The 12,201-nt window shown below is 38.1% G+C and overlaps 1 protein-coding gene across 14 annotated transcripts in view; it reads left to right on the top strand.

Annotated features, from left to right (window-relative positions):
• The window catches only part of Cask (calcium/calmodulin dependent serine protein kinase), a 350,284-nt gene that overhangs the window by 140,089 nt on the left and 197,994 nt on the right, over positions 1-12,201 (top strand). For all 14 annotated transcript variants that reach the window (XM_048461595.3, XM_085684363.2, XM_048461593.3 and 11 more), the window contains exon 3: positions 4,291-4,396. In XM_048461595.3, the coding sequence (XP_048317552.1) occupies positions 4,291-4,396 (106 nt within the window). The remainder of the gene's footprint in view (positions 1-4,290; positions 4,397-12,201) is intronic.

Here is a 12,201-nt window from a genome sequence, read left to right as displayed (position 1 = left end):
TGCTGCAGAATTGTAGCACTAAATGGTACCCAATTTGTATGAAAGAACTCTACTAAGTGGAAGTAAAATGACTAATAAGGATATTTTCAGGAAAATTGTTTTTAAACTTATTACCGAAACAGCTTCCCTAGCTATTCCTTATTTAAGAGATTAATAAGGCAGTACTAGTTCCATACTCACTTTACTGCTGTCTAAAACCCCAAACTTCTTAGGAAATTAATAGTAGTTTTAAGCTGTATAGCATGTTGATTTAATTTAAATATGTTACTTATTTGAAGCATAAAATTCAATATCATTAGTGCCTATTTTAAAAGGAAGAGTAAGTGAATGGGATGGAGATGCATGATGTGAAAGACAGAAGGAATAATTAAAAAGGAGGGAAAAGGAAATGAATTGATTAAATATAGTTACATAGTTAAATGTCTGGGCACTAAATATAGAAATAGAGGATTGAAAGTATGTTTCAACTTTTTCCTAAGAAATTATAAAATAAAGTATGATGGGAAGAGAAGGAGGAAGGAGAGGCTGACAGTCACTGGTCAGTAAACAAGCAGTCACTCCAGGCAGAGGTGGCACCACTAAGCCATGTTCCTCACAGGTGTGTTTCATGCTAGTATCTGTGAGCAGTCAGACAGTCATACATCAAAGTATTACCATCTGCTTTCCAGTCCTTCCTCTGCCTCATGAAACAATATGTAGGCAGCAATAGTTTTTATTCACTGTGATGCCATAGATTTAACAGCAGTCAATAGGTGCATGTTTTCTTCCTAGGTCATATTCACATTTTAAAATGACCATTTTCAGCTTCCTATTTTTGGAGTCTGTAGTTAAACTGTACATAGAATGTATCTGTGTTTTTTGAGTTACTTAATTTAAAGTTTTATTTTGATATTTGTTCTTTAAAGTATGCTTTTCTACTTGCATTATTTACTTAATATTTGAATTGTGGAAAATAATTGTGTATCTTTTACATGGCTGTCCCTATTATTGCAAATTTATTTTTATATTGTCATTCTTATGCTATTCTATCAGCATTCTGATTTTAGGCTCCAAAATGTCATATCCAGTGACATTTACACCACTTTGTTACTGGAAAGCTGGGGCCCCAGAAATTCTGTCTTTGTTTGGAGTGGTGAAATTAAGACTGGACCAAGAGTTTGTTCAGCCGTTCGCCATGCCAAGCACAGGGTCTTCGGCAGACCTGTTTCTGCTGAAAGCTCTCAGTGTAGCAAAGGTGTCATGGTGAGCAGAGGGTGAGTGGGAATTGGAGTGTGTTGTAGTTACATGAAAGGGGCAAAGTGGAAAATGACCTGAGGAGCAGAAGCAAGAGCAGTCTTTACTGTGGCTGACACTAAGCATGTTTGCTTTATGGCTCCGGTGTGAGCACGGAGTTAAAATTGCCTTTCATCATAACAAACTGATAGGAAGGAGTCACTAATGTGGAAAACAGGTCTGAAGGGTGACTTCTGATACAGTGAGAAGCTAGGGAAAACATATAAAGAAGTTGTAAAACTCTCAGGCTTTCCCTGGAGGTTGGAAGCAGAACATTCTTGAGAGGAGGGAGCCATGCAAGCATCTGATTGATGTTGTGTGGCTCAGTTTGGCCCTCCAACACACTTAAGGACCGTCCTTATGGTGAGCACCTCCCTGTGCAAGCCCTGCAGCTGCTTCATTCCTGTCAACCGCTTTAAAGCACAAAGGCCTTTTTTCTGGGCCTCCAGTCTTTTGTGGTGAGCACTGCACACACACACACACACACACACACACACACACACACACACACACACACACCCTTTAACGTCTTCCGCCTCATTCTGTGCTCTACATGATTCTTTCCCATGTGGCTTCTTTAAGCAATCTTAGCACTGGCCTTTGAAGCCAATTAGTAGCTTCTGAAGGTACTGTATCACCTGTCACCATTCTCATTTTGAAAGCCATTTATAGAAGTTGATACTTGATATGCAGGTGACAGGGACAAAGGCAATCACACCCAGTTTCTGACTACAGATTCTGTGGACTTTTTATCAGTGCAGTGAGGTTCACAGCCACACATAGTGTTTCCTTCACAACCACAGTGTGCAAACAAACAAAACCTGCTTTGGCCCAGCCATCTCTTCCTCCTCCTCCTCCTCCTCCTCCTCCTCCTCCTCCTCCTCCTCCTCTTCCTCCTCCTCTTCCTCCTCCTCTTCCTCCTCCTCTTCCTCTTCTTCCTTCTTTTTTTTTCCCAAATTCTTCTAAACTGCGGTCACACTCATACCCATAACACAGCTTAATGGAAAGATTGCTGACTTTGGACTCAGGGTTCAAAACTCACTCCTATGGTAAGCTGTATAGCTGTGTGATCGTGAACATGTTTCCAAGCCTGAGTGAGCTTACTCATCAGTAATGTACCTACCTCACAGAATGCTTGGAGTGCTCAGCTCAGTGAGAGAAATGATAAATTTTAATCTAGCATTAAGTAACCGTCTCTTGTATACTAAGTTCAGCCTTGACCTGCCACATCCTTGCATAGTTTGGGTTCCAAGACCCTGCCTAGGGGATACAAGGGAATGAATGGTAGATACAAGAAAAGATGAGATAGGTGGATAGGTCTTGGATGGAGGAGTTGCAATACTCCCCCACCCCCAAACTCGGCATGATTATTAAATATAGATAAGTCAAAGAGGCAGGGCTTATGGTATACAGCTGAATCAAGGAGGCACATTTAGTAAATCATAGCAGGAGCTGTCTCTGGACAGTCACCAAACTGTAAACATGGGGGAAGGGAAAGAAAGCTACATTTACTGCATACACTGTCACATCCACACTTCAACCAGGAGGGAAGGCTTTGCCATTTCCCTATGCCTAAGCCAGGATGAGTGGTGCCATTTCCCATGGGTCTTAAGACATTGGGATCCTTGACATGGCTGTGCTGTGTCGGTAGCATACATTCACTTCAAGACTTCACTTGTTCCATATACTAACTGGCCTCTCTTTGGAATTTTACCAGTTCAGAATGTTCATGGCCTTTTCTCAGATTCCAACCTCCTTCACCTATATGGACTTTTATTTCCCCTGAATCGCTAACTTTCTTAATGTTTTATTGATCCCTCCTTTTCTGATGGTGTCTGTTCTGTACTGTCTTTCATTTATTTTGCCTGTAAGTGAGTAGGATTTGTAAAATTCTACCTGCAGCCATTACTCTTGTTGATAGGACTAAGTTGGTTTAAATAACCAGAAAAGAGATCATGTTATCTATTACATTGTGCAGTCTACCTTTGGTTCCTACTTTCTTGTCTCCCTTCTACATTCAATTATAAAAATACGACATTGTATTTTATACACCAGGTATAGCACTATTAGTAGTGGAATGCCCCTGCCCAAACTTAGTGTGAGGATGTTGAAATTAACTTTGTTTTCCAAATAGGGCCTATTTGTTGTTGTTATTGTTGTTGCTATGAGATATTGTCTCATGTAGCCCAGACTGACCTCAAACTCACCATCTAACAGTGGATAGCCTTGAACTCTTGATTCTGCTACCTCCACTTCCCAAGTGATAGGATTACAGGGATATGCCACCACACCAAGCAGTTACTACCTGCATTATCTGTTTGTTCTTCAGAATAACATTGCAAAGTACTTAAAGATCCTGTATTATTCAGCATATTTTATAGATGGTATTAAAAAAGTTTCCCAGGATAGGGGTGTAATTCAGCATCAGAATACCTACTTATAGAAGGCTCTGAATTCCCACCCCATCATTGCAAACCGTAATTAATTCTAACTTTGGCTCTGGGAATAGTGCCTTTTCTGTGTAAATCATACTATTTCTTTTTGTATTTTACAAAACTTCTATGATATGTCTGTAGATACTGCATTTTATTCTTACCTGAGTTAAGGAAAACTAAGACAAAGGTAAAATTCAAAACAGTAAATTTGAGTTACTTATTAGCAGGTCAAGAAAAAGTTATAAATTTGGAGGTAGAAAGGTGACTACAAGAGTTTGTGAGAAATATACATGTACTTATATTACTTTGGTATAAGGTATTTCTTTGCACTAAGAAGTGAAAACGCCTATTAGTAAGAGCTTCCACCCATATATAGATGGAAGCTGAGAAAAAGTATAAAAGGTTGTATTGTTTTAGTCTTGAAAGGGTAAGAAGCCAGGATTAATTTAAAATGGGGGATTTCATCTCTTTAGTCAGAGAAGTCTTCATGTTACCATAGATCACATCCATCCATTCATTCATCCTTCACTCTAATTGTCTTTTGTTCCTACCTAATGAAGTATGTTGTATGTTTATTTTGCAGATCTAAAGCGGGAAGCCAGTATCTGTCATATGCTGAAGCATCCACACATTGTAGAGTTGTTGGAGACATATAGTTCAGATGGAATGCTTTACATGGTTTTTGAATTGTGAGTGTATATTTTCTTGCTTGAGTAATGTTTTAAGTGATGCTGGTTGTAACAAAGCTAACCTTTCTCTTCAAGTTTAGCAATAATCATGGACTCGTCTGTTTCAAGAGACCTAAAGTCACAGGTGAAAAAGGATTTTCTTGTTTAAGGTTACAGTGGCAAAGGAAACAAAGGCTACGCACATCAGCTAGTCATATTTCAGCACATTTCAGAGAAGAGACTCCGAAATGAAGAGTTTAAAGGGATAACACACCCAAAGTACTCATTTTGCATCTTAGTGAAGAAGAGGGAGGATGTGAATGGAGGATTCCATGTAGGAAGTCTCCTTGGCAATTCAAAATGTGCAATAACATACTTAAGTTTCTCTTTTGATGTAATCATATTCCTATATAAAAGGAACTTCGCAAGTAACAGTATCTTGATTTTAATATACTAACTGCCTCACTTGTTTCTCACATAATTTTATTTAAAATGGAGCAGTATGAGCCAAGTACAACTAAATAGTCTATAGATGCCTAGATAAATGCCCAAAGAGATTATAGAAAGCTTTATGGGATGGCACTATACAGTATTTTGTCTTTAACCTTACTCTGTTCAAAATTAACCCATGACTTTGATTAGGAAAACAGAAAAAGGACAATATACTAGCTTCAATTGTCAAGATACCAAAATCAGATTGTGCATTGCTTCATTACACAAAATTTAGTGGCTCTTAAGCAACACTCATGAATTAACCTCACTCTGTGCATCAGGAATGAGGCCCAAATTAGCCAAATCCTCTGGCTCTACATCTCTCACAAGATGGCTCTGGACCTTGCCAATATCCTGGATGTTAGCAATCATGTACTGAGGGTCTCATTTCCTAAGAGCTATTGGCCTAAGGCATCCCTTGGTCCCATGTCACATGGACCTCTTCATAGACTAGTATGGCTACTGACTTTGACAGAGCAAGCAACAGGGTAGAGATCGGTCCTACAATTTGATCTCAAATGTTGCACATCTTCTCTTCTGCCATAATTTATAAGCTAGAAATGATTCATTAGATCCAACTCACATACCAGGACTTACATAGCAAGAAGTAGGAGTTTCTGGGAGGTTATTTCACAAGTTATCCCCCACAGAAGGCTAACTAATTCATTGCCTATCTGGATAGAAATTTGTATCCAAAGAGCTAAACAAAGAAAGTAAAATTGAAGACAAATTCAGCTACATAAGTGCAGGATCAGTGTGAATTTAATTATGACTATTTACTTGGAAAAGATGTAAAAGTTTTGATTAATTGCTTGCAACAGCTTAGAAATCCTAAGTGGAATCTTTGGCTACATAAATTAGAAAGTATATAGAATTCAAAACAAAGCCGTACTCCTACCCTTACATACTGTTCTTTCTTCCTGGAGTGTTCATAGTAAAGACACTGGCTTGGAGATGTGCTAGAATTGAGAACTAGGCCTGCTATAAGTTTTAAAAACTTTTATTGTGGAGCAAGAGACATGGCTCAGAGGTTAAGAGCACTGACTGCTTTTGGAGAGAACCTGGGTTAGATTCCCAGCACCCACATGATAGCTCACCACCATGCCACTCCAGTTGCAGAAGATCCATTGCCCTCTTCTGACCTCTGCATGCACCAGACATGTACATGGTATACAGACATATATGCAAGCAAAGCACCATACACATAAAAATTAAATTTTAAAGTATTTTATTATAAGAATATTACTTTCAGCACCTTGAATAGTCTTTTAAATATAAACACTTTAGGAAATGTCTACTCTGTGACCTACGTGGCAAAATAGATCCTTTCTGTCAAATTAGAGAGCCCAGTCAGACTTGCTTTCTGACAAAGAAAAAAATCTGGCTTCTTTTTATATAAAATTAAAATAGACATTCTGATGAGATTCATGTAACTATTGATAATCAAATTCTAAATTGATGAAGCTGTCCTGTGAACTCATTTTCTAGATAAAAGGTGGTACCTCCTTTCCTTCTCTGAGGCCTCAGCTTCTCTTTGAGGGCACCTTCCTCTGCAGGAGCATTGCATTTCCCAACTGCCTTTGAAGGTAGACAGGCTTTTGGGGCTAGGGGAACAGTTGATCTTTTGAGATGGCTGATTGTAGATCCCAAGATATGAAAGGGAAACTAACAGATCATAGCATTTGTTTTCAGGCAGACCGGGTGATAGCAAATGAAGAGATGGAAACTGATGGCTTTAAAACATCCCATGTCTGGAGCTCAGCAGTATGGCTCCAACAGATAAACGTTCTTGTTGTATTGTGTAGGCCTGATCACCTGAGTTAAATTCTCAAAACAGAATAGCCTGGAGTACACAGTGCAGCAGAAACAAGGGAAACCCTGCCCTCACAAAGTGGAAGGTGAGAACCAACTCTTGAAAGCTGTCCTCTGACTTCCACAAGCACTCTGTGGTGCTCACAAATGATAATCATAGGTAAGGTATTCTTAAATCTAGTTCACGTGTTCCTTGGAAAGATTTTGAGAATTTCTAGACATATGTGAATCCCAGATGGAGTGCCCTGGGATGGAAGAGCTCTTCAAGACATTGGAGTCATAGCTATCCAAGAATATATTGATTTTCCTATTCTAAGAGTCCACCATAGGGAGAACACAATCAGTCTCTTCAGTTCTTTGAGAGTATGTACTTCTTCACTGTGGCATTAAAGGCCACCACTAGAATCTACAAATGACAGATTTGACTGTTAAGTAAGGAAGGGTCTCTAATGATAAGATTTAGTCCAGGAATAAAGCTGCTGTCTTCCAGGGCATACTTCCCTCCTCATACTCAAGGAACTGGATCCACCCAGGAAGTCTGGAGGTAGGGTTTTGCTTTGAGACTAGAGAGGGCCTCTGACATCCCATTCAATTTTTAAGATTATAATTCTTTTTAAATCACTTTTCTGGTTTAATTTTATTCTTCACTCAAGAACTCCGTCTCTGCCCATATTTTATTCTGAGAAAACTAAAAGCAGTTTTAATCGTGTACTATAAAGTAACAAGCACAGAAAGCAAAATGTTAAAAATTATCTAACTTTTGGCAGTCATGTTGCTTGTCTGAAGGGGTCCTAACATACTGGTGTAGTCGAGAGAAGATGCTGTAAAATCTGGATTTTGACTTCTTAGTGTTGAGGTGATCTTTATGAGATTTTTGTGACTGATTTTGTATGATACTATTCTGATTAAAATAATCCAGTGACTGTGACTGAAGATGACATCTCACTGAAGATAAACATTCACCACTGGCCTAATCCTAATGTTAGCCTAAATTAATAGAACATGGTTATTTTCTTTTTTCACCTTTTATTTTGGAAAATTCCAAATAAAAAGGAGAGTAATATTGTGAAGGCTGGCACTGAGCTTCAACCATTTGTTGCTCCCTGTACAAGCTATCCTTTCCTGTTATCATTGGCCCCTGGAGATTGCTAAAGCATTGTCATTTCCCCTAGAAACACTCCTGTTTTAAATGATAATACGATTATCATGCCTGACAAAATCACCAATAATTACTTAATATCATATCATATTCACTTGACTTTCAGTTGTTCCTAATTGAACATGAGTTTTAAATGACAGCTATCTACATTTAGAACTTTTTTATGAACTCTAGGGATCTGAAAGTAGATTATAAATTCACAGTTAAATAAGAGTGATTCCTTTAAAAGGCCAAAGCCAAAATAGAAATATAAAACTCTTCTTTTCTATCATTATTTTATAAATGAACCTTCACAGCGATCTCTGCCCGGGTTTTGTACCTCTTGATCTCTTGATTTCAAACCACAAAACCAGAAACAGATTGCTCTAAGAATTGTGGTCCTATGTCTCAAAGAGTAATGCCAGTACATTTGTGTGTGCCTCCACCTACTGGCAAAAAGAGAGAATGCATCTACAGCTGCAGTGTGGATTAAGCTACTCTAGAATTTGTTCCATATTCCTGGCAATAAATGTAATTTCCCCTGGTATTCAAAGGCTCATTGCTCAAGTTAGGAGGGATCTGGATCATTTTCACAGTTTTATAATGTTACATCTAGACAGGGAAAGGGGAAACAAATGAAATTAGGCCAATTTGTTTTCTTGTTTCATGGCTTCTTGGAAGCGCTTATGAGGGGGGAAAGGCTAGACTGAACAACATATTTGAATTACCAGCACATTTTTAAATTGGGTATTCGTATCTGCCTTTGATGCAGTCTGTATGTAACCAATACTCTTTTTTTAAATTGCTCTTATGAAATTATATGGCATAATTATGCTGCCTGAGTATTAAAAAATCCTAGGAAATAGTAGGTATCCACATAATTACAAATAGTTTGTAAATATAAAGCATACTTAAATACAGATTCACAGAACCAGAGTTGAACCGGCAAAGATTTAAAGCAATAGATTTCAAAACTTAGGAAATCCTTTGCAAGCCAATCATAGTAGCACCCACCTTTAATCCCAGCACTCAAGAAGCCGAGAGGCAGAGGCAGACCAATCTATGAGTTGGTGGCCAGCCTGGTATACAGAGTGAGTTCCAGAACAGCCAAGGATACACAGAATAACCCTGTCTTGTTGACGGAGACTGCTCATTTTTTCTAGGCTCCCAGACCCAAAATAATCACACAGAAACTATATTATTTGCAGTGCTGCTTGGTCAATAGTTTAAGCATAGTTTTAGCTAGCTCTTACATCTTAAATTAACCCATTTCGATTATTTTATATTTTACCACAAGGCTCATGGTTTACTGGCAAAGTTCGGGCATGTCAGTCTCCTGAGGCAGCTACATGGCATCTCTCTGACACCTCTTCTTTTCTCCCAGCATTCAGTCTAGCTTTCCCACCTAGCTCTATTCTGCCCTATTACAGGCCAAAGCAGCTTTTTTAGTCATTAACCAATAAAAGCAACACATATACAGAAGGACTTCCTATACCATTTCCCCTTTTCTGTTCAAATAAAAAGGAAGGTTTTAACTTTAGCATAGTAAAATTACATATAATAAAACATGTATCAAACAAGAATTACAATTACAATATTAATGTCTACTTTATCTTTTATCATAACTAAGGAAAACTATAGTTATAGCTATCTTTTCTTTAAGTCCATCAAACACCCCAGAAAATATAATACTGCCTGAGTTAACAGGAAGTGCATTGTAAACAACTTTCAAAACTCTAGAATTTGACAGAGACATCTCACTGCCTGGACAGCCACCCAAAGTTCTTAACACTGGAGCATCCAATTTTTAACCTATAGGCCTATAGTATCTGACAGACTTTTCCATGAATCAGGAAATTTTCAAAGACAGTTCCACCTATACTGGCAGTTTGTCTGACAGTTTTATGAGGCAGGAACCCCAAAGGACAATCTCACCTTTAGGCAAGTTCAGCAGTCATTTTTCTGTGGGTCCTGCATGTCCAGTTCATACAGCGTACCAACAAGCAGTCCAGACAAGAGCAGTTTCTTGCCCAAATAGCTAACCAACACCATAAGGAGCCTCTTCAATGCCCATCATCCTCTTGAAGTAGATTGGTGTTGCCAAGAGCTGTTGTGTCTTATTGTTATGAAAAGTCCTTAGTTCTTAAAACATTTTAAATGTCATATTCTGTTAGTCTTTGAAAAGTCTGAAGAATAACTATCTACCTGAAATAAATCTTTGTACATCTAAAAAAAATAACTAACATGACTACACTTGATTATTATAGATGACTATTAACCTGTATTTTTAATTATACATTACAATTTTAAATGAGCTGCACAAGCACAATACCTTAATCAAGAGCAGAAATGTGTGTGTGTGTGTATAACAAAATTGACTTTAAAATTTGTATAAATAAACCAAGATTCATATCAATGCAAAGTAAACAATATTTGGGCATAGTTTTCTCCAAACTTCTTCTTGCTTTTTGTTGGACGAAGTAATTTTAGAGGATTATGGAGACCTTTGAGGGTATGGTCTTGTTCCATCGAACCACATTAGTCTTGAAGGCATTTACAGGTTCTTATCCTCTGTGGAAACAAGAGCAGAACCTCTTTTCGAAAGCAAGGAAGGAAGGGCAGGAGGGGAGAGAGACAGAGAATGCGAATAGATAAATCCCGAAAGAGGAGAGAGAAGGAGAGAGAGAATTCTCCACTGTGAATATGTTTTATTACCATTGGTTAATCAGGGCATAATATAGTCAGGCAGGAAATCCATACAGAGATATAGAAAAAAGATGGAGCCCAGGAGATGCCTTGTAGCCACCAAGAAGCAAGAGGTAACAAATCACAAGCCTTGTGGTAAAATATGAAATATAAAACCAAAGTCAGAGTCGTTTACAAGAGAAACTCCTATTCAGGGTATCTTAGTGAAGCACATATCTAGGTCCGTCCTTGGGGTCAGTTTGAACAGATGCAGGTCTTCATGGAACCAGGTGAGCAGAGTGGCCTTTAAAGCAAGCCTAATGCTGAGTGATTAGATTATCATCTTGCTACCACCTGCAGTCAGACTGTTAGACAAGTGTCTAGTACCATTGCTTTGGGATTATTCTTCAGTTTGAACCTGGTTGCAGTAATTTGCCAAACTTATTTTAAAAAACAGACTCAGTTTTGAAGATAAGGCTGAGTTGTGTTTCCCCTTCAAAAAAATTAAATATTTGTTTCTCAGTAGTACATTCAGGATTGTTTTTAGTAGTGTCTGGTACTTGAGTTAAGCTGTAAATCCTAAATTGGCTGGCTAAGGAATTTTAATTACCTTATTATAGTATGATTACATATACCACAGGGAGATTTTACAGTAATTAAATATGGATTTAAAACACATCTGACATGAAAACAATAGTTTTTTATCTTTTAAAATAACATTCTCAGTTTGTATTTTTGAAGCTTATAAAGGAGATAATTGGTTGGAACTGCTTTTTTTTACTTTAATTTTTGTCTGATATGGATGCATGGGGAAGGGAGTATTTGAAATTCGTTAAACTAAGTGGAACTAATTATTACTTGCCAGCAAAGTTGATAGGCATTTTAAGCTAAAAATGCCTTTGTCTCCTATCACACAACAAAAATCTAGCCTGTAGTGTCTTAATTTATTTCAAAATCTGTATGTATTTTAAATAGCCTTCTCTAGTATATCAGACTTTTATTCTTATGTATGAGGATACAAATTACTATCCGTGCAACACACTAACGTTTTTCAAACTCACTATATCAAAATGTTCGGCCGATCTTAGTTCTAAATGCTAGCTCATGGTTCCCAAGACTATTCTCAAGTTGATGGTTTGCTTAAAAGACTCAAAGGGTGCAGTGTGTGATGCCATCCACAGCTATGATTTATTGCAGCAAAAGGAAATGGTGCATAGGGCCCAGCTTCCAATGCTCTTCTCCAGCAATCAATTATGAAATGCTGCAAACCAGTGAATCTCATTAGAGACTTAGTGCCCAGAGGTTTTATTGAGGGCTGGCTGCATAGGTATCTTATGCCTGGCACTACTAGCTTCCAGGCCCCAGAACTGAAGGAGATTTTCAGCATTATCTGGTGTTTGCACAGTTTAGATGCAGGGAGCCGCTCTTTTCAGTTAGTGGGATAAGGACTGACTGGGGTTCAAGTCCTTGGATGCCTGCCATCAGAGCCAGCACTGGAAACAGGCCTGGCAGACCTTTCGCAGGATCTGCTGTGCTAATCCTGAGCAAACTAAAACAGAGAGAACTAGATGGCAGATTTCTGAGTTGATTAACTCGCTCCACAAACCAAATGTAATTGCTTATGAAGATAATTATAAGCTTTGGGTTTGGGATTGTTTTTAACTTTTAAGTGTAATTATGGTATCATTTTAATTTGTGG

This window comes from Myodes glareolus, chromosome X, assembly GCF_982192425.1.
Source record: "Myodes glareolus chromosome X, mMyoGla1.1, whole genome shotgun sequence".
Classification (NCBI taxonomy): domain Eukaryota; kingdom Metazoa; phylum Chordata; class Mammalia; order Rodentia; family Cricetidae; genus Myodes; species Myodes glareolus.
This window is presented reverse-complemented; position numbering and strand designations above follow the sequence as displayed.